A 23,120-nucleotide genomic window follows, 5' to 3' on the forward strand; every position below is an offset into this window, starting at 1 on the left:
TATACAGTTAGCTAGTTTATACTACTTTATATACAGTTAGCTAGTTTACACTACTTTATATACAGTTAGCTAGTTTACGCTACTTTATATACAGTTAGCTAGTTTATACTACTTTGTATACGGTTAGCTAGTTTACACTACTTTATATACGGTTAGCTAGTTTACACTACGTTATATACGGTTAGCTAGTTTATACTACTTTATATACGGTTAGCTAGTTTATACTACTTTATATACAGTTAGCTAGTTTATACTACTTTATATACGGTTAGCTAGTTTATACTACTTTATATACAGTTAGCTAGTTTACACTACTTTATATACAGTTAGCTAGTTTATACTACTTTATATACAGTTAGCTAGTTTACACTACTTTATATACAGTTAGCTAGTTTAGTGCAGCAGCCAAATAAATGTAGCAGAGTTTAAAGTATAATATTTCAAGGTGACAAACAACAAGAAGAACTAACAAGCTGTTGTCCATGTTTTCCAGTTCACACTGAGCAATGGATGCTGACGCCATGGGGACGATGGAGGTGGCAGCGCTCGGTCGACCTTTCAGCCTCGGGATGCTGTATGACTGCCTTAAAGACTCACTCATCCCTGGTAAACATTCACATGTACAAATATTTAATGCATCACAACAATAATAAAAACATTCTTAATATGAACATAGATTGGTACACTGCTCTGGAAGGAAAATCTGATCTGATCTACTAGAAATAAAAAATTAGGCATTTTTGTGTCTTTTGTTTTGTGTTATAAAGGATTTAAATGAGTTGCTGGATATGAGAGACTCACATTGATGACTGTTGAAAAAGAAACCTTTAAATTGTCGACCTATTGAGTGAATGCATTGGAGTAAAACCCAGGAATAAAACTTAGTATTAGTAAGATGTGAGGCATGAACAATTACTGTTGCTTTTTCTTATTAGATCACCTGGACTGATTTGTGATCAGCAGTAACCAGTTCTCTTATTGTTGTGATCAAAACTGCTTGATTCTTCTCAAAACTGTGATGTAATCTGAGTTGGGATTTTTGTGGTAAAATTGCACATCAGGATTCATCCATCAGAGCTGTTTTATTGTAAACAATCCCACATATGAACATTAAACTGAGTGTGACAGCTGACCTGTGTAGATGTGCAGAAAAACACTGAACATTAAGTACACTCAGATCCTGACAGACCAGAGGCCTGTACTACGAAGCTGGATTAACCTACCCAGGATCTCTCTCCGTTACCTGGGTTGACTTAACCAGATCTTCGCAGTCCAGGATAAGCGGTACTACGAAGCTGGTTATCAACTCGGTAAATCAACCCAGGGTTTTCCAATCTGGATCTCTGCGCGCTCACATAAAGGGGAGGAGTCTGCAGCGTCTGACCAATCACAAACATGCAGAAACCCTGCAGAGCAGACTACTTTACCATGGAGGAGCAGACAATTATTCTTCAACTATATGAAGAATTCAAACACATCATCCAGGCCAAAAGCAACACTGATGCAGCAGCAAAAGCCAGGAAGGAGTGCTGGCAGAAAATAGCCGACTCTGTTAATGTGTAAATTCACGAGATCATACAATATTAATTTATCGGACAATATAAACGGACAGCACTCTGATCACACAATGTCACTTTATTACGGCACAGACGTTTGGGGCAGATCACTTCCTCAGTGCCCTTCCTTTCATAAGAGACATTAAATTAGTTTAATATTCAACATTCAAAATACAAACCTATTATGCGCTTCAACCATTTGAGTGAATGATTTCAAACCAACTGTATAACATACAGACTAATATCCCTCATGTGCCTCAAGGATTATTTTACAAATATATATTTTCGTCAGTTTTTTACAATTACAATAAATAAATACAGTTATTATGCTCCCTGACACTTTGATCTCAGGATGTCAAACCTACAGAATAATATCCCCCACGTGCCTCAATGATTATTTTTTAAATATATATTTTGGCCAATTAAAACATTGCATCTATCGCTAAAAACTCATTCTCTCCTAAGCGCTCCTCTCGCGATCCACACACCAATGTTGACAGGATCTTTTAAGAATGGGCAGGTCATTTTCTAAGAGAGCTGATTGGTCAGGAGGTGGTGCTTTTGTACTCATTGATCTCTTATCCAGAACATAACCTGCTCCGGAGCAGGTTAGCCGTTCAGCACAAGTTACCATGGTGATTTACCCCGGTAAGAAGTGAACCAGCTTCATAGTACGGAAAACCCCGGGTTAACCCTGAAGTTACCTCGATAAGAGAAAATCCAGCTTCGTAGTACAGGCCTCAGGTGTTACTGCTGCTGTGCAAAAACATTTGAGGCTTTTGTGACTCATTCAGTATTTAACATGTTGGGTGACTAGCGACACGCTGTCAGCTCTGAACATGTTACACACACACACAGTCATATCAGTGGAGAGCCATTATCTGCACTAAAAGCTGTCATATACTCAAGTTCTCTTTTAACTTATTTGTAAGTCTTTGGGACTGCCACAGTTCAAAATGGCAAAGTCTCACAAATTTTTGGATTTGTGGATTTTGCTAGAAAATGCATTTATTCTTGTGATGACAGGTTGTCTTTCTGTTAAAAGGTGTTTTATAATCCCTCAAGGGATGCGATATAAAATGGCTAAACATCAGTTCCTTCATACAAGTTACATTCAAGTTGATCTTGATTTTTGCTTTTCTTTTGCAGGCATGACATTGTGGGACCTTAATGATCTGAAAAATTATATACAAGAAAGACCTCAGCACTACAACAATTTTGACATAGTTGCATCTGAATCAATTGCAGATAAATCTTCAGCGTTAAATGTTGAAGCATCCCTGAAGGCAAGTTTCTTAGGTGGACTAGTAGAGGTTGGAGGATCTGCCAAATACCTGAATGATAGTAAAACATCCAAAAATCAGTCCAGAGTAACACTGAACTACCAAGCAACCACAAAGATGCAGCAACTGTCAATGAATCAACTTGGAAAAGTCAAGCATCAAAATGTCTTTGATAAAGGAATAGCAACACATGTAGTCACAGCTATCCTTTATGGGGCACAAGCCTTCTTTGTCTTTGACCGTGAGGTGTCTGATGAAGAAAGTCATCAAGACATTCAGGGCAACTTGAAGGTGATGATCAAGAAAATCCCCAGCCTCTCAATAGAGGGGGAAGGTTCCTTGAAAATGAACGATAAGGACATTGAAAAGGTGGAGAAATTCTCCTGCAAATTCCATGGAGACTTTTTACTGCAGAAAACTCCAACAACCTTTCAGGATGCTGTACAAGTTTACCAAAGCCTGCCACAGGTGCTGGGAACCAATGGAGAAAATGCTGTGCCAATGAAGGTCTGGCTGCTGCCACTTGTGACTTTAGATTCATCTGCTGCTAAACTCGTCCGTCAGATAAGTTTAGGATTAGTGCAAGAATGCCAGAGTGTCCTGGAGGACTTCACTGAGCTGGAAATGAGATGCAGTGATGCCATAAGAACCACCACTGCACAGCAGTTCCCACAGATTGGTAAAAAACTTAAAACTTTTAAAGAAGTTTTCTCTGAGTTCAAACTAGACTTCCAACAAAACTTGGCAAAGATACTTCCATCAATCCGGGGAGGAGGGGAAGAGGAGGCTGTGCTGGCCGAGATCCTGAAGAAGAGACGTTCTTCTCCTTTCAACAACACAAGCCTGAACAAGTGGATGGACTGTAAAGACAGAGAAATCTACACTTTACAGTCTTTCACCGACAAGATGAAAAACACAAAGATTGTCCCATCTCAAAATGAATTGTACAAGGAAACTCTCAATGCAGAACATGCTGTGTGTTTTGTCTTCACCTCACTGGGAAGTGCTGAACCGTACCTCTCAGCTTTATCAAACTACTTAAAACAAAAACCCAAAGCAGACGACCCTCAAGATCCACGTTGTCATGACATAGAGAAGGAACAATGGTACGCCTCTAAAGAAGTATCAGATGCAACAAGGATCAAAACAAACCTGTTCAGTGATTTTGCAGAAGCCAACAAAGAGAATGAGAACATAAAGTTCCTGACAGTGGGTTTAACAAATGAGACACAGAAAGGTTCAAGCATCTACGTTTATAAAGACGGCTTTACTGTCAGTGAGAACTATGAGCCTCCTTCAAAGCCTGAAACAGTGACAGCAGGTGATGTAACCCACAACAGTGTGACACTGAAGATCTCTCCACCAAGATTTGGAGCAGAGAACATCACCTCCTACTGTGTAGAGTACTGTGTCAGTGGAGAGGATGGATGGAAACAAACAACAGCAGCAAAAGCTGAAGAAGTCACAGTGAGCGGTCTGACTCCTAACACAGAGTATATGTTCAGATGCAGAGCAGTGACCTCATTAGGTGTTGGACCAGCTGGTGTAGTCAGTGGTCACATTAAACCTTTACCTTGCAGCCCTCCTGGAAAACCTCAAGTTGAAACAAACTCCAGTGAGATATCAGTTAGCTGGGGGAAACCTGCAGAGATCGGACAAGATGTCCACATTTTGAGTTACATCGTGGAGTACGCCCAAACAGAGAAAGAGGTGAAAGAAGATCTCCAGTGGGACCAAATGGTGTCAAGAGCTGAAAAGGGGATAATTTCAGGTCTTCAGTCAGAGACAGAATATGCTGTCAGAGTCAGGTGTGACTGTGGTGAAGCTGGTAGAAGCAAAGAAAGCATCACTGTGAATGTCTGCACAACAAAATATACACGACTCGCAGAAATTCTCATACGTGAAAGCGAAACCATAAATTGTGGATCTCCCTCAATTTACAAACTGCCCCTGAAAGAAGAAGACATGGACATAGATGGTTGCCAGAAGTATAACTTTGGTAATGAAAGCATGAGACATAATCGTACTATAATGCTTTTTGGAGCGACCGGATCAGGAAAGTCCACTCTCATCAATGGAATGATCAACTACATTGCTGGAGTAGAGTGGAAGGATGATTTCAGATTGAAATTAGTTGATGAGGATCAGTCCAAATCACAAGCTGAAAGCCAGACCTCTGAAGTCACTGTGTACAAAATCAATCATCAAGACGCGTTTAAAACCCCCTTCTCTCTGACCATTGTGGACACTCCAGGCTTTGGAGATGCAAGTGACAATGAAAGAGACAAAGAAATCACCAACGAGCTACATAATCTCCTCTCTACTGAGACCATCAGTGAAATTGATGCTGTGTGCTTCGTAGTTCCAGCTGCATCAGAACAACTCACAGCATCACAGAAATATATGTTTGATTTTGTGCTTTCAATCTTTGGCAAAGATGTGGCAGAAAACATCAGAGTTCTGGTGACATCTGCAGACAGTCAACATCCACCAGTTCTAGAGGCGATCAATGAATCAGGTGTCCCATGTCCTAAAACAAAAGACGGGCTGCCAGTTCACTTCAAATTCAATAACTCAGCGTTATTTGCAGACAACAAATCATCTGCAGCAAACAGCTCAGATGAAGATGATGAAGATGATGAAGATGATGAAGATGGAGGCTTTGATCAGATGTGCTGGAACATGGGGACAGAAGGTGTGAAGAGTTTTTTTGCTGCTCTTAATTACATAGACACCAAAAGCTTGAATATGACAAAGGAAGTCCTCAGAGAAATAAAGCAGCTTGACAATTCAGTGAAAACTTTGCAGAAGCAGGTTAAAATTATGGTGGGTAAGATTGAGGAGATAAAACAGACGTCCAACAAATTGAGAGAACATGCGGCAAAGATCAGCAACAATGAGAATTTTGAGTTTGAGGTTACTGTCACAAAGTTTGTTCAAGAAGATATTTCTGGTACTGGACATAACTCCACTAATTGTCAGCAGTGTGATCATACCTGTCATTATCCATGTACCTGTCAAGTACTCAAAAACACACATAAAAGAAGCTGTGCTGTAATGGGACCAGGTGGATACTGTACTGTGTGCCCAGGCAATTGTTCCTTGAGTGTACATGTTAATCAGAAGTACAGATGGGAGTATAAGGAGGTTAAGGAAAAACGAACAGTGAAAGAGCTGAAAGAAAAGTACCTAAAAGCTGCAGAGAAAAAGGATACTCAGACTTTGATTGAAAAACTGAGGAATGAAACACATCTTGTGGAGACAGAGTTGAAGAAAATGATAAGGAACTCTGAAAATTGGTCAAACAGACTGAAAGAGATAGCACTGAAGCCAAATCCTCTCTCTACTCAACAGTGTATTGACATGCTTATTGAGGCGGAGGAATCTGAGGCCAAACCAGGTTGGGAGCAACGAGTTCGTTTCCTGAGGAACATGACAGGCATAAGCAATTTTTGCCTAAACCTGTCAAGTGTCGGGAAACAAATCATGAAGATGTTTAAGTGATAACCTGACAGACATATTGTATCCAATCAGGCTCATGTTAGCTGCCCTCTAGTGGATCATCATAGCAATGCAGGAAACAGTGGTCCCTTATTTACCAAATTCAAGATGGCTGCCTTCTGAGCTGCATCACATGATTTACCAAACTAGTCTTTTTTCATCTACTCAGTTTTTACTTTTATTCTAAGATGAACTACTGTTTTAGTATCTATTTAAATCAATTATGAATTACAATGTCATCTCTTTACAGTAGAGTTATGGTTATTGATGAATAGATTGACACCCTTGTATAGTATAGAAGAAGAACGTGTACTTTCCTCGTACACACTGAAACACCAAGCTGCTGTTTTAGATTCAAACAGTCTGGAGAACGTCTCAGAAAAGCTCAGTTTTGGGTGAGAAAATGCAGTTTTAGTCTGGACTGAGGGCTGAAACACAGAGAAAAAGATGTGTTTACAAATGAAGCGACGCAGTGTGGACGTACTCTGATTCAATGATACATCTCACATATATACACACACAACACCAGATGAACAGTCACAACTACACCTGCTGGTTTCTCATGCTTCATATCTGAAATATTAAATCACCTTGTTGCTATGACATGTTGTGTTACATTAAATAGTTGATGATTTAAACTAGTTCTTAATCTGACAGTATCACATATATATTGTGCATGAAGTTATATAAGCAGCTATATATGATATGTACTCATGAATGATGTTTTTATAGATTGACTCAGTTGTATTCCTGTTTGATTGTATTGATTGTTGAAGATTGTTTAAGGACAAAGAGTTGTGATACATTTTCTCCAGTTGTTCTTTTCCTCTTATATTGATTGCAGCTCTATTATGTATGAAGTGTTTTATCTGTTTGTCTCGTTTTAGTCGTGTCAGGACTGCAGGTGCAAATTAACTATTGAGCACATTTACATTGACTTTACATTGTTAAAATGTCAATGTTCACACTGACTCTGTGTTTTTATGGCTGCACCATTATATTAAATAGAGAACGTTTAGATGTCTTGTTCATTATTTTAAACTTATTTCCTGAAATTTAACCTGACAGTTTGGAAACAGCACAACAAATGATGAGATCAGGTCGGCTGACTCAGTGATCTCTTTTAATCTTTTAAAACTTTTATCAGTTTTTCTTGATTTTATTTGAGTTTTGATTTTCATTGAATTGATTTTATCTCATTTAAATATGTGTTGTTTGCTCTTGCCTTTTTCTTATATTGAATTTATTTTTTCTCATTAAGTTGTTTATTATTTGTTCTCTTTTAAAACTTAATTATTTTACAATATTTTTGTTTATTTGAAACATTTTGTAACTTGGATTTTGTGAATTGAAGTGCATTTTTATTATAAATGAGGAGATTTAAGAGTAAATATGAATTTAAAGCAGACTTTCTATATTTGTTTTCTACTGTATATTTCATTATCTTTGTTTTCTTTGTATTTTGTGATTATGAAAAATTCCCTCAAATACAACCTGAAACTGTTTTATTAACCTTTCCTTTTTATTACTGAATGAATTAAAACAAATAAAGAAATAAAACATGTTAACAACATATTTGGATGTTTTCACTGTCTGTACAACATCGACTCCCTCAGTAAGCAGAGCTGAGAAAAACTGGACCATTGTTGAACCTGCTGACCTTTGACATAAACTGTGTCTTCATTTTAAAGATTCAGTGTTTTTGGATTTATTTGAACATTTACTAGAAACATAAACATTTTACACTGAACTGTGTTAAGTTTCAAAGTATGATCCATAATAGTAGATGAAAATAAGTGTATTGCTTTTTTTGGGAGTCTATTTTATCTTTAAATTGAACAAATACAGTAAAGCTTTAATAGTCAGGTTAATGTCAGTGTCACTATTATTGACAGAGGAGAAGGAGAAGAGAAGTTAAAGGAAACATTAATAATAATATTTAGCAGCTGATTGTTTGTTTTTGCACCACTTACACATATGAACAGCTGCTGCTTTCAGATTTTATGAGTAGTTAATCTAATGTGGTCTGGATGGGGAAAGAAATCACAAAATATGAGGGTAGTAACTTCCATATTTTGGGCCTTCTGTATAAAATACTGAAGTGACATAAAGATGTACGAAAATGAGGAGGTCACAGAAAACAAGAGTTATGAGTAGAATGAGTATGAAACTGATGGTTAAATAAAACTAAAACTATGGAGAGATAAACCAGTGTGGAGGTGGTCCACTGAGGACGCCATACTGAAGGAACAGTGATTTCTCACAACCAAAACACTGTAATCACCCAATCAGTAAAGAATAAGGTCAGAAAACAATAATCAGACACTGATCTCCTGATGTTTGTTTGGGTAGTTTAGAGATTTTTATTATTTACTCTGTTGTTACTTATTAATTAAAAGCCATTTAATAGGTACATTTAATTTGTGAGCCTGCCTGCTGTTACTGTGAGATTCCTGTCGGTGGCAGCAGAGGACCAAAATTAAATGTATATATTTTCCCTAGTAGAGCATGGGATTAGATGATGCATCTTTTCAGTTGTAAGGAAACCACTTTTGCCATGTTGCTGTAGCTTCAATGTAGTGTAGCTTTATTTATTGTAGAGTAACTGGTAGTTTGTAGTCTGGTAGAATAATGTTCAGTACTTGATGATCTATAAGTTATTAAATGTTAATGTGCTCTGATCAGAACTTTTGTGTTTAATCATCTCAGATAACAGTTTCATGTCTCTAATTCATGTTGTTTCTGTTCCGTTTTAAAAAGTCAGCACAGAAAGTAAAATAATGTATTAACATGACTGCATCTATCCAGCCAAACCTTTCTGCTGCTCCTGAAGAGTCGGCTGAATGGGGAGAACAAGGCCCGAGCCATCAACAAGTGCACCCTGCCAGTCCTCAGATACCGCGCTGGTATAATAAGCTGGCCAAAAGAGGAGATAGAGGCCACTGATATAAGATCAGGAAGCTCCTCACAATGCATGGAGGGTTCAATCCCAAATCCAGCACCCTGATACTGCCCACTAAGCCCAGCACCCTGAGACTGCCCACTAAGCCCAGCACCCTGAGACTGCCCACTAAGCCCAGCACCCTGAGACTGCCCACTAAGCCCAGCACCCTGAGACTGCCCACTAAGCCCAGCACCCTGAGACTGCCCACTAAGCCCAGCACCCTGAGACTGCCCACTAAGCCCAGCACCCTGATACTGCACACTAAGTCCAGCACCTTGAGACTGCATACTAAGCCCAGCACCCTGAGCATGTACACTAAGCCCAGCACCCTGAGCATGTGCACTAAGTCCAGCACCCTGAGACTGCGCACTAAGTCCAGCACCCTTTAGACTGCGCACTAAGTCCAGCACCCTGAGACTGCACACTAAGTCCAATGAGGGAGGCCAAGGACTGGTGAGCATCAGAGCCACTGTCCAGGATGAAACAACCAAGATCCAGGAAGGAATGCCTTTATCATGTTGGTTTATCATCCCATGCCTTTACTTTTTCAGTAGGTTGAAAAGGGCCCACAAAAAAACACCTGACTAACTTTTATTGCTGCACTGTTGAAAGCATTATAAGATCATGCATAACAGTGTGGTATGGCAACTGCACTGTTGCTGATCAGAGTGCTCTGCAGCAGGTGGTGACATTACAACATTGGCACCAAATTCAATGCTTCAAAACTCACTCACCAGCGCCTCTACAACACTTAATTGCTAATTTCGTTGTACATTGCTCTACTGTGTATGATGACAATAAACAGTATCTAAGCATTTGGTGGGTTGGAGCAGCACATAAATATGGTGTACTTTATTTTGTCATAATATTATGGTGAAAATAAATCAAATATGATAGAGAATGTGTTTCAGGTAATATTCCTGTAAATTCTTTAATCAGTTTTGTTTTTTCTAAGAAAAGAAAAAGACCATACACTATCAAAAATGGTTATATATTTAGAGTGGAGTGATGGGTATTTATCTTTGTTATGCGAGACTTGTTTAAGATCATAATAAAGAAGGGAGGCTCAAAATGAATGAATAATTTATGAACAATAACTGACCGTAAGAAAACTATGAGGTGTAAAAATATAAATCACGGCTAAACTGAACACAATCAAAACCTAAATAAAACCAAACTGAATACCTGAAAGGCATCATTCTTCCCTGAGGAAGAGAGAGAAAGCCATCTTGGAATAACCAGGCTCATAAAGGCTCCAAGTTGGTGACACTGATCCCTTAATGAGGTGGGAAGGGCCGGACCATCAGAGGGAATCTGTACAGAGGAAAGCAGAGGCAACACAGATACTGTCATAAGGCCTAAGCCTGTCACAATCATAGACTGTTAACAAAGTATTGGACATACTATAGCCACCATGATGTCACTCATTGGTTTGTGGACTCCTGTTTTGAAGTCTTGAGTTTGCATTTCTTAGATTTCTGGATCCAGAAGTGACCGTATTTGGATGAGAGAGTAGAGCCGAGAGAAGTAGAGAAAAGTTGATCTTCCATTGTTAAATGTGTTTCATTTATTAAAACATAATTCTACATGTCAGCTGACTCTGTGTATTGATTGGCTGCAGCTTTTCTCTCACCCCACTTTGCCACAAAAAGTTGAACTATTCTCAACTTTTTTTTTTTGGCACAGAAATGCAGAGACAGCGACAGTGGTGGTGAAGTGCGGCCACTGCAAATTTACAGATTGCAGGCAACTCGTCGCAGGTTGCTTTTCACTGCCCTTCGGTGTGTTCACAGCGTTAACGAGGCAGAAAGTGGTCAAAAAACATGAAAGACTCACAAGGAATAAACTAAATAACGCTGAAACACTGAGGGGAGAAAACTAAAAGATGATATACTCTACAGGGAGGGAAGACAATGAGACACAGGTGCAACACGTTAGGGTGAGGCAGGTAATCACACAGGCAGGAAACAGAAGCGGGCAGGAAGTGAAGGACCTGAAATGAGACAAGAGGTGAGTATCAAAATAAAACAGGAAACATTAGAGAAGAAACACTAAGAGAAACAAAAAGTGACTAATTAACAGAATGGGTTGTGACACTTGTGTTGTTAGTCAGGATGCTATCAGGCTCAGTGTGACCGTCAGCCAATGATAGAACGACACGTTATCACTTTATGACAGGTTTGATTTGCTGTATGTAAATAAGGACTGCAGTTATAAGAGGATGATGGAACAGTATTTAATCAAAATAACTTTTATTCTCAATGGAAAACCAAAACATTTACTTTTACTTTTTAGAGAGGAGTTATGATTATCATAATTTGTAAAACCTTCTCTGTCATAACTGGTGCAAACACCAAATTCTCTGTGTAGCACTGATGCGGTGGTTACGACCAGATTGCTAACTTATTACTAGATTGAGTGCTGTGAACAGTTGGCAGATTTATTACAGTCTAACATCAAAAAACAACACTTATGACATACTGTACATAAACCCCAAAATAAAAAATATAATAAAAAAAATATAAAACATACCCTCACTCCAACAGGGAGTCGGCCATTTTCAATCAAATCTGCGATTTTGTTGCTGTTTCCTACAGATTTAATCCGACCGACTTCATAGTCACTCTGTGTTATCTTAAGATCTTGAAGATGCGTTGCGGCAAATCTCGCAAGCAAGGAAGCGAGGGCCTGATCATTGCTGCTTGCAGCTTTAATGTTCTTCTTGTATTCTTTTAGTGTTCTTTGTGTCACTTGTGCTCTCTTGTTTGTTTAACTTTCACTACCTGCATAGGCTAAGTGATTGTGTAACTCCTTATCTGGGAATCCAAAGATGAATCCACTGAGAGAGAGTTGGAAGCAGCCAGTCAAACCTCTTCATGACACCCTCAGACAGCTCTCACTGGGTCTGGCTCGCTATCAAGTTAGAAGACTTCAGGCTTGGATCTTCACATATAGTACAGAACAACCAGTTCATTAAAGTTCTTTCTATATAAATGAAATCTCTCAATATTTTAACCTTTATATAAATAGAAATGACCTCTGCGTTTGTTTACAGTGTCTTATATAAAGATGATTTATTCCATTTTAGCTGTTTCCACATCTCTACTGTATTATGAAATTAAAATGATTGTACAAAATTGAATAATAAATTAACACGTAAATATTTTTAACAATGCTTTTAAGTGATAATGAATTAACATATAAACACATTTAAACTTATTATATAAACAGATATTTTAAACACACACTGTTAAAATACTCCAACTGGCTTTTTAACAAATTTTCTAAATCATACGTGATGTGAATCTGACAGACTGTATGAAGCTAGTGGATAGCTACATCATTATCATCATTAGCATCATTAACTATTTAATCACCAGAGTTTCCACCGAAGAAAAAAGCACCAGCTCCGTTTGTCTGTCTGGAATCACTAGTTGGCCTCAAAACAGGTTGGATGCATGCTGGTCTGTCTGTCTGTCTGTTAGAAATAAAATGTTTTTATAGTTGTTCTGTCAGAGTGAAAGGGGAGTTGTCTCACCTCTGACCACAAGCTGAGTGCTGTTTCCCCTTCTGCACATTTCATACGTGATCATTGTACACACTCTATGGTCACACCATTTCTGAGAAATCAGGCTGATTCTTTTCAGCAGCTACTTCCTCCTCATAAAGAACAAAGAGAACGTGATGTTTGTCACTGAGAATATAAAGATAGAAACCACAGAGTGCTATGAAACAATTCTGCAGCATACAAACAGGAAGCTGCTGCAGCATTTTCCTCCCATATTAATGATTTACATGTTTGTGAGTGTTGTAAGTTATTTGATTGTTGTACAAAAGGTTTATTTTAGAAGAAATAACACTTCTCAACAGGTGGATTATATTGGTGCATTAATGCTGGATGTCTTTGAGTTTGTTGGACAAAACAAGACCCTTGACGATGTCATATTAAAGTTTTGACCAGATGATGGTATGACATAAAAAGGCAGAGGATCAAAGTTATTATAATTCATCCTGAGAGAAACATGAATGTGTGAAAGTAATTTCTTGACAACCCATCAAAGTGAAAACTTTGTGCTCAAGGTAAAGTCAGAGGATTCAGGAATTTCTGTACAAAATGTTCAAACCAGTTGAAACTCTTTTCTCACCTCTGACCTCTGTCTGAAGAAGTAGACCACAAGCTGAATGCTGTTTCCCTTTCTGCACATTTCAAACGTGATCAATATACACAGTTTATGGTCACACCATTTCTGAGAAATCACCCCCGTTCAGTCCAGCAGTTACATCCTCATCTGAAAGGTGGAGTTTGTCCCTCAGAGAGAATATAAAGATAGAAAGCACAGAGCGCTCTCAGAGCATCACAAACCTTTCTGCTGTAAGTACACTGATTCTGTTTTATTGTTGTTTTTCCAGATTAGAGCTGCAGGGTCTCTAAACTCATTCAGGTCAACATGATCTTAGTGAAGTGAAAGAAAAATGAGGAGAGAGCTTAAACATGATCAGCACTCGTGTTATTGATGAGTTCTGATCAAGATATTCATGACTGTGTGTGAGAGCACTGTGGCTGCAGATGTTTCAGAGAGATAAAGAGAGTTTCTTGCTGCTGTTATAACCAAACTGATGATGTGAATCTCCTTTGTTGGACGTCACTGTACAGCTGCAGAAACACAAAGAACAGCTTCAACCTGCAGGAAACTCAAACCAAACGTAAATCAGGTAAGACCTCCAGTAAAATCATTAGAAACACTTGTTGCTGCTAGTTGTTAAAAGTTCTTTTTGTGGCTAAGTTTATGAAATGATTTAAGAAATGAGAAAGAGTGATGCATGATGAAGTAGAATTTATAACAGATTAGATCCATTCAATAAGGTTACAGGCAGGTATGTGACCAGTGAGGCTTCTGCTTTGTGTTGGTTAGTAATAAAATGATGTAACACCAGGATGTCTGATACTGTCAGGAACAAAAATATACATATTAAAAAAGAGAAATAGGGGTAGAGCATAGCTCAGCGGGTAGAGCACCGCCCCATGTGTTGAGGCTATAGTCCTTATTCCATTTTGTGTTGGTTAGTAATAAACATGTGCACTGTAGTGACCTTAATACCGTTGCCTACGTGGTGTCTTGTTACCACATCAGTTGAATACGTTACTGCTTGTATATGTTGCATGTTCTTGTCTCACTTTTATGATTTGGAGAGCTAAAAACTGGTGGACAATGAAGTTTAATTCCAAATCTAATAAACTGAAAAAGTGACATCCACCTCTCCCACATCAGAACTGTACATAAAGATGTAGTGTAATTATATAAACATGAGGTCATTGTACATATGAGCTGGTTAATGGCTTCATACAATAACTCTTTATTAATAACTATTGTACAGGATTGTTTGTGGTCTGAAACACTGAAATGAAAAATGAAGAGACATTAATTACACAGTATGAAGAACACAACAGACAGAAGCTCTACTGTAGCTACCAAATGCAAATATTAATATAAGGAAATAATACACTTTATTATTATTATACTGCTACTCTTAAATATTGAAACATTGTAATTAAGATTCAAGAGAGCATCAACCACACTGAAGATCAAACTATCAATAAAAAACATCAAATATTAACAAGAAGAAATAAAAACTGGGTCAAAGGTCAAAGTCCTGCAGACAGCTCAGTGCTCGTAACCCTCTGCTTCTAAATAACTTCAATAATAAAACACACCAAACATTAAAGTACTGCAGTATTACAGTAAAAGTACTGCAGTATTATAGTGATGTAGTATGCAGTATTACAGTAAAAGTACTGCAGTATTATAGTGATGTAGTATGCAGTATTACAGTAAAAGTACTGCAGTATTACAGTGATGTAGTATGCAGTATTACAGTAAAAGTACTGCAGTATTATAGTGATGTAGTATGCAGTATTACAGTAAAAGTACTGCAGTATTATAGTGATGTAGTATGCAGTATTACAGTAAAAGTACTACAGTATTATAGTGATGTAGTATGCAGTATTACAGTAAAAGTACTGCAGTATTATAGTGATGTAGTATGCAGTATTACAGTAAAAGTACTACAGTATTATAGTGATGTAGTATGCAGTATTACAGTAAAAGTACTACAGTATTATAGTGATGTAGTATGCAGTATTACAGTAAAAGTACTGCAGTATTATGAGTGATGTAGTATGCAGTATTACAGTAAAAGTACTGCAGTATTATAGTGATGTAGTATGCAGTATTACAGTAAAAGTACTGCAGTATTATAGTGATGTAGTATGCAGTATTACAGTAAAAGTACTGCAGTATTATAAGTGATGTAGTATGCAGTATTACAGTAAAAGTACTGCAGTATTATAGTTAGCTAGTTTATACTACTTTATATACAGTTAGCTAGTTTATACTACTTTATATACAGTTAGCTAGTTTATACTACTTTATATACAGTTAGCTAGTTTATACTACTTTATATACAGTTAGCTAGTTTACACTACTTTATATACAGTTACCTAGTTTAGTCCAGTGGCCAAATAAATGTTTTAGCACTTTTTTATCACTGTCATTACAAACATTGTCAGTAAGAAGGAAATACATGCCTCAGTAAATGTATGTCTATATATTTTATGTAGTGTTGATAGATTCTGCAGTACGTCTGCGTTGCAGCCACATTACAAGGTGACAAGCAACAAGAAGAACTAACAAGCTGTTGTCCGTGTTTTCCAGTTCACACTGAGCAATGGATGCTGACGCCATGGGGACGATGGAGATGGCAGCGCTCGGCCGACCTTTCAGCCTCGGGATGCTGTATGACTGCCGTAAAGACTCACTGATCCCTGGTAAACATTCACATGTACAAATATTTAATGCTTCACAAGAATAATAAAAACATTCTTAATATTAACATAGATTGGTACACTGCTCTGAAAGGAAAATCTGATCTGATCTACTAGAAATAGAAAATGGGGAGTTTTTATGTCTTTTGTTTCGTGTTATAAAGGATTCAAATGAGTTGCTGGATATGAGAGACTCACATTGATGACTGTTGAAAAAGAGACCTTTAAATTGTCGAACTATTGAGTGAATGCATTTCAGTAAAACCCAAGAATAAAACTTAGTATTACTAAGATGTAAGGCATGAACAATTACTGTTGCTTTTTATTATCAGATCACCTGGACTGATTTGTGATCAGCAATAACCAATTCTCTGTTGTTGTGATCAAAACTGCTTGATTCTTCTTTAAACTGTGATGTAATCTGAGTTGGGGTTTTGTGGTAAAATTGCACCTCAGGATTCATCCATCAGAGCTGTTTTATTGTAAACAATCCCACATATGAACATTAATCTGAGTGTAACAGCTGACCTGTGAAGATGTACAGAAAAACACTCTCTGCATTTCTCATCATTAACTAATCTGTGAGCTAACATATGGAGAAAACCTGAAACACTAGAAACTGCTCTGCTTAGAAATACAAGCCAGACACAAAACAGAGTCAGAGTCTGAAATCCAAGTTTTCTCTGACTCATTCAGTATTTAACATGTTCGGTGACAAGCGACACACTGTCAGCTCTGAACATGTTACACACACACAGTCATATCAGTGGAGAGCCATTATCTGCACTAAAAGCTGTCATATACTCAAGTTCTCTTTTAACCACAATGCATAACATCTATCCCTGTCTACTTTTAAGTTCAGTCTCGCATTTTTGTTGACTTTGCTAGAATATGCATTAATTCTTGTCATGACAAGATTACAGTTTCCTGGAGGGGCAGGTTATCTTTCTGCTAAAAATGTCCTCAATAAAAGAGAGAAAAAAACGTGTTTTATAATCTTTTAAAGGATGAAATAGCTGAACATCAGTTAATTCATGAAAGAAGTTGATCTTGATTTTCGCTTCTTCTTTTGCAGGCATGACATTGTGGGACCTTAATGATCTGAAAAATGATATACATGAAAGACCTCAGTGCTACAACAATTGTGAGATAGTTGCATCTGAATCAATTGCAGATAAATCTTCAGCGTTAAATGTTGAAGCATCACTGAAGGCAAGTTTCTTAGGTGGACTAGTAGAGGTTGGAGGATCTGCCAAATACCTGAATGATAGTAAAACATCCAAAAATCAGTCCAGAGTAACACTGAACTACCAAGCAACCACAAAGATGCGTCAACTCTCAATGAATCATCTTGGAAGACGTAATGTTAAGCATCCAGATGTCTTTGAAGACCAAATAGCAACACATGTAGTCACAGGAATCCTTTATGGGGCACAAGCCTTCTTTGTCTTTGACCGTGAGGTGTCTGATAAAGAAAGTCATCAAGACATTCAGGGAAACATGAAGGTGATGATCAAGAAAATCCCCTGCCTCTCAATAGAGGGGGAAGGTTCCCTCAAAATGAACGACAAAAGCATTGAAAAGGTGGAGAAGTTCTCCTGTAAATTTCATGGAGACTTTTTACTGCCGAAATCTCCAACAACCTTTCAGGATGCTGTACAAGTCTACCAAAGCCTGCCACAACTGCTGGGAACCAATGGAGAAAAAGCTGTACCAATGAAGGTCTGGCTGCTGCCACTTGTGAGTTTAGATTCATCTGCTGCTAAACTCGTCCGTCAGATAAGTTTAGGATTAGTGCAGAAATGCCAGAGTGTCCTGGAGGACTTCACTGAGCTGGAAATGAGATGCAATGATGCAATAAGAACCACCACTGCACAGCAGTTCCCACAGATTGGTGACAAACTTAAAACTTTTAAAGAATGTTTCTCTGAGTTCAAACTGGAATTCCAACAAAACTTGGCAAAGAAACTTCCATCAATCCGGGGAGGGGGGGAAGAGGAGGCTGTGCTGGCAGAGATCCTGAAGAAGAGACATTCTTCTCCTTTCAACAACACAAGCCTGAACAAGTGGATGGACTGTAAAGAGAGAGAAATCCACATCTTAAAATCATACACCAAAATGATGAAAAACACCAAGATTGTCCCATCTCAAAATCTTCTTGATGAGGAAACTCTGAATGCAGACCATGCTGTGTGTTTTGTTTTCACCTCACTGGGAAGTGCTGAACCGTACCTCTCAGCTTTATCAAACTATTTAGAAGAAAAACCCAAAGCAGATGACCCTCAAGATCCACGTTGTCATGACATAGAGAAGAAACAATGGTACGCCTCTAAAGAAGTATCAGATGCAGTGAGGCGCAAAGTAAAGCTGTTCAGTGATTTTGCAGAAGCCAACAAAGATAATAAGAACATAAAGTTCCTGACAGTGGGTTTAACAAATGAGACACACAAAGGTTCAATCATCTACGTTTATGAAGACGGCTTTACTGACAGTGAGAACTTTGAGCCTCCTTCAAAGCCTGAAACAGTGACAGCAGGTGATGTAACCCACAACAGTGTGACACTGAAGATCTCTCCACCAAGATTTGGAGCAGAGAACATCACCTCCTACTGTGTAGAGTACTGTGTCAGTGGAGAGGATGGATGGAAACAAACACCAGCAGCAAAAGCTGAAGAAGTCACAGTGAGCGGTCTGACTCCTAACACAGAGTATATGTTCAGATGCAGAGCAGTGACCTCAGTAGGTGTTGGACCAGATGGTGAAGTCAGTGGTCCCATTAAAACTTTACCTTGCAGCCCTCCTGGAAAACCTCAAGTTGAAACAAACTCAGGTAAGATATAATAATAATTATAATAATAATAATAATAAATTAGGCAATTTGTAAAAATTAAACATTCAGTAAAACATTAAAAGTAAGCTAGAAATTATACTGATTTTTATTTAATATTTTTCTGTATACTTGCGTGCATTAAAAAAAAACTCAGCAGTAAATGATCTGAGAGCTCATGAAGGATTGTAACAGGACTGTCCATTAAATGCACAAGAGTCAGAAATCATCTTAGTAGTTCCTTTTAATAAGATGCCGTTGTAGTTGCATTTACGAAACCAGAGTGAAACTGAAAAAACAACAAACACAACAAAATACATAAACAATGCAATAATGTTGCAGCTGGTATTATGACAAAGTAATAGATTACTGCTACATAGCATATCATACTAATTTTAAATTAATCAAAAATATATGAATTTTTACTGTAAATGTCTATGAAATTATAATAATGCACTTGCACTTTAAAGTTGACAGTTTTATAACCTGTAACCAATATCAATACTATTATGAACCATAAAAGCACATGTTAAATAACATAGTGATAGTATCAAATGGGAGCATGTACAGAAAGAAAAGGAGAGGACCCAGGCAGCTTGCCTGAGCAACACCGTGAGGCAAATCATATTTTCCTGATACATGATCTCCAATAGTGACAAAATCTTCCTGAAAGATAAGATCTGAGCCACTTTAAAACAATTCCAGGCGATCCATGAGTATATCAAGGTCAATTTTTGTCAAACACTGAGCTTAGGACCAAAAGAATTAGCACAGACACCTTAGACCTGGCCTCAGGGTTAATTCTGAGGTTACTGAGAGTTTCTGTGCTGTGTTTGGCTTTGAAGTTTACTGGAATGTTTCAAGAATGTTATTTTCACCCAGAAGGAAGAGGGGAGTAACATTTGGGATAACCAGGGAGTTTATATGTTGGGGGTTATTGCAATAGGGTGCAGCAGAGGAAGGGGAAGAGTAGTATCTGGTGGGGCAGAGGACTAAAAGTCAGCACCAAAAACATAAACACACCATGGCACTAAACAATTTGCTTTAAAACAACTTTCTCTGGGAGCGCCCTGGTGGTCGAGTGGTTAGGATACATGCCACATAATTTAACCATGGACCTCAATGAAGTTTTGAGTGAACAGAGATGCTGTGAGCGAGTGCGCTGGGTGCTTGTCATCGCACAGAGCAGAGATTGAGCAAGCATCTAGATAGAGTTGAGCACGCACAGGACACATTTTTGTTTGCTCATATTAATATTTTCTGTTCAAAATATAAAGTGTGCACTCACTTAAGTCTCACTGCGCTCTCTCTAATGTGGCACAACGGCACATATAACGCCATACTTTCCAGCGTATTTTAAAAACATGTTTTGTATCCGTTTATTTCAAGATATTGTATAAACTTAAAAACACAAATAAGAATGTCCAAGGAAAATTTGTCACCAACATGGCACATGCACCAAGCATTACGACTTGGTTATGTGCCCACTACAAAAATAGGGCCCACTGATTTCAGATTTTTTTTTTTACTTAACCTACAGACACACGGCAAAATGCGACATGTTCTCTGTTTCTAATGAATCCATTGTACAGCTGTGGACAAGCCTGTACTGATCAGACAAATGACTGTATTTAGGTTGAAAATACAGGCATACAGCTTAATGTAATCATTACGTCATCTGGCAGCTGTTATAATTATGACCTAGGAAGTGACGCAGTTCAAATGATGTGAAGTTGATGATGTGAGTTGGGAGGGGCGTGGCTAAGTAGAAAATGACTAAAAAGACCAGCTTTGAATTTCACTGATGTTTCCACAGCTGGAGTGTTTTTCCCTACTAGAAGGATTGTATTTGACCTGTGTTTTTCACTGTGAGTCGGTTCTCAGGAGTCCAAACCATGATCTCTGCCCAACTCTAACCAAGTGTTATTTAGGGCTAAACCTAACCAGACCTTTACCACAGCATTGTCACACCATAAAACATCATTATATTATAAAACAGTCCTAGTTCTTCTTGTCCCCATCCATCTTCTAGAGGGCACTGAAAACGTTGATATAGGTTAGGGTTTTGGAACTCACTGGAAATAGACCTGATCTGGTCCTTCTCTAGCATTACAGACATACACAAACTCACACACAGAATAAGTGATGAAACACTGACGTCGTCTACACCTGTATCTGCACAGCTTGAGTCTTTCCAGCCATAGTTATCCATTACTAATGTGGACTAATTAAACACCCTTTGTGAATACACACAGCATTGATTCTTTGTCTTTTTTTCAGTCTCCAGGTCTACATCTCCACTTGTCTACTGCAATGATGATCTGATCAGGATTGTGATGGTGGGAAAGACTGGAGCTGGAAAAAGTGCCTCAGGAAACACCATTCTGGGAAGAAAGTGCTTTAAATCTGAGTTCACCTTCAAATCTGTGACTAATAAGTGTAAAAAGGCTGTTGGTGAGGTGGATGGAGAAAAGGTTGCTGTTGTTGACACTCCAGGCCTGTGTGACACTGCGAACACTGAAGAGCAAACATTCAAAGATATTTCTCAGTGTGTTAGTTATGCTTCACCTGGACCTCATATCTTCCTGATTGTCATCAGACTGGGCAGATACACAGAGGAAGAAAAGCGGACAGTGCAGATGATTCAGGGAATTTTTGGTGAGGAAGCCGACAAATACAGCATGGTTCTCTTTACCCATGGTGACCTGCTCGAAGGGAAACCTATTGAGGAGTCATTGGAAGACAGCAAAGATCTGCGGGAACTTGTGGCCAAATGTAACAACCAGTACCACGTGTTCAATAATAAGCAGGAGGATCGTTCTCAGGTCAGTGAGCTGCTGAAGAAGATCAGAAATATAAATAAGCAGAATGGAGGAAGCTACTACACCACCGAAATGTTCCAAAAGGCAGAGAGAGCGATTGAAGAGGAGAAGCAACGAATCCTGAAAGAGAAAGAAGAACAAAACCGCAAAGAACTGGAGAAACTGAGGAAGAAAATAGAGAAGAGGTATGAGCATCAGATGAGAGAAGTGAAGGGTGACAGGGAGAGGGAGATTAAATTAGAGGAAGAACGTGAAAAAGAAAGACAAATGAAAATGATAAAACTGATGGAAGAGCAAGAATTTCAGGCCAGGTTGGAAGCTGAGGTCAGCCATTGGGTTATCAAAATCGTAAGTCCATTTGTTTCAGCGGCTGGTTTTATTTACTTGTCATGGTTGAAACTTAAAGACCCAGAATGCTTCAACTTCAAAGAGGACTATAGAGAATTTAAAGAAAGCTGGAAAGAGCTCAAACAGGAAGTATTCAATGAGGTGAAGGAATTAAGGGAAAAAAGTAAGGAAAAGCGTCTTGCTGACAGAAAGAGGGCAAATAAGTGAATGGAAACACAATAAATAAAATGAAGGAACACAAAGAATTTCAAGCTAGCTGCTAATTCAAATGATTCATATATGTTTTGCAAATTTATCAGGTAATAAAAATGTCAGCTATTTTTTTCTGATTTTATTTGAGTTTTAATTTTTCTTGAACTGATTTGATCTAATTTAAATACGTTGTTGATTCTTGTTTTTTCTGTATTGAAATTATTTTTACTCATCAAATTTGTTCTCTTTTAAAACTATTTTATGATTTATTTTGTTTCTTTTGCTGTCCTCCTGTGAAATATTTTGTAATCAGGTAATAATCCCTGACTCATCATCATTGTTGTGGATTTAATAATGTTTTTACCTTTTTATACACTGTTTTAGTGTCTAATTAAACCAATTAAAGATTAAAATGTCATCTCCTTACAGTGGAGTTATGTTATTGATGAATAGATTGACTCTCTTGTTTAGTATAGAAGAAGAACGTGTACTTTCCTCGTACACACTGAAACACCAAGCTGCTGTTTTAGATTCAAACAGTCTGGAGAACGTCTCAGAAAAGCTCAGTTTTGGGTGAGAAAATGCAGTTTTAGTCTGGACTGAGGGCTGAAACACAGAGAAAAAGATGTGTTTACAAATGAAGCGACGCAGTGTGGACGTACTCTGATTCAATGATACATCTCACATATATACACACACAACACCAGATGAACAGTCACAACTACACCTGCTGGTTTCTCATGCTTCATATCTGAAATATTAAATCACCTTGTTGCTTTGACATGTTCTGTTATTAAATAGTTGATGATTTAACCTAGTTCTTA

General features: G+C 38.0%; 2 protein-coding genes across 2 annotated transcripts; both read left to right on the forward strand.

The window, feature by feature from the left end:
* Positions 1-506: 506 nt before the first annotated feature.
* LOC128369823 (uncharacterized) lies at positions 507-7,262 on the forward strand. The gene is made up of 3 exons (XM_053330900.1): positions 507-606; positions 2,706-5,792; positions 7,228-7,262. Exons 1-3 carry the CDS (start codon positions 507-509, stop codon positions 7,260-7,262), a joined length of 3,222 nt encoding a protein of 1,073 aa, XP_053186875.1.
* Positions 7,263-16,010: 8,748 nt separating this feature from the next.
* On the forward strand, positions 16,011-22,311 carry LOC128369825 (cytolytic toxin-alpha-like). Its single transcript, XM_053330901.1, has 3 exons — positions 16,011-16,110; positions 17,183-18,937; positions 21,215-22,311. The coding sequence occupies exons 1-3, from the start codon at positions 16,011-16,013 to the stop codon at positions 22,309-22,311; spliced, it is 2,952 nt and encodes a 983-aa protein (XP_053186876.1).
* Positions 22,312-23,120: the final 809 nt, after the last annotated feature.

Source organism: Scomber japonicus, chromosome 12, assembly GCF_027409825.1.
Source record: "Scomber japonicus isolate fScoJap1 chromosome 12, fScoJap1.pri, whole genome shotgun sequence".
NCBI classification, from domain to species: Eukaryota; Metazoa; Chordata; class Actinopteri; order Scombriformes; family Scombridae; genus Scomber; species Scomber japonicus.

Excerpts from the sequence above, each read along its gene's own strand:
- LOC128369823 (XM_053330900.1), top strand. The coding sequence starts at position 507 with ATGGATGCTGACGCCATGGGGACGATGGAGGTGGCAGCGCTCGGTCGA. Across the intron at positions 607-2,705 it reads TAAAGACTCACTCATCCCTG|GCATGACATTGTGGGACCTT; the intron begins GTAAACATTCAC and ends TTTCTTTTGCAG. Across the intron at positions 5,793-7,227 it reads TGTTCAAGAAGATATTTCTG|TCGTGTCAGGACTGCAGGTG; the intron begins GTACTGGACATA and ends GTCTCGTTTTAG.
- LOC128369825 (XM_053330901.1), top strand. The coding sequence starts at position 16,011 with ATGGATGCTGACGCCATGGGGACGATGGAGATGGCAGCGCTCGGCCGA. Across the intron at positions 16,111-17,182 it reads TAAAGACTCACTGATCCCTG|GCATGACATTGTGGGACCTT; the intron begins GTAAACATTCAC and ends CTTCTTTTGCAG. Across the intron at positions 18,938-21,214 it reads TCAAGTTGAAACAAACTCAG|TCTCCAGGTCTACATCTCCA; the intron begins GTAAGATATAAT and ends TCTTTTTTTCAG.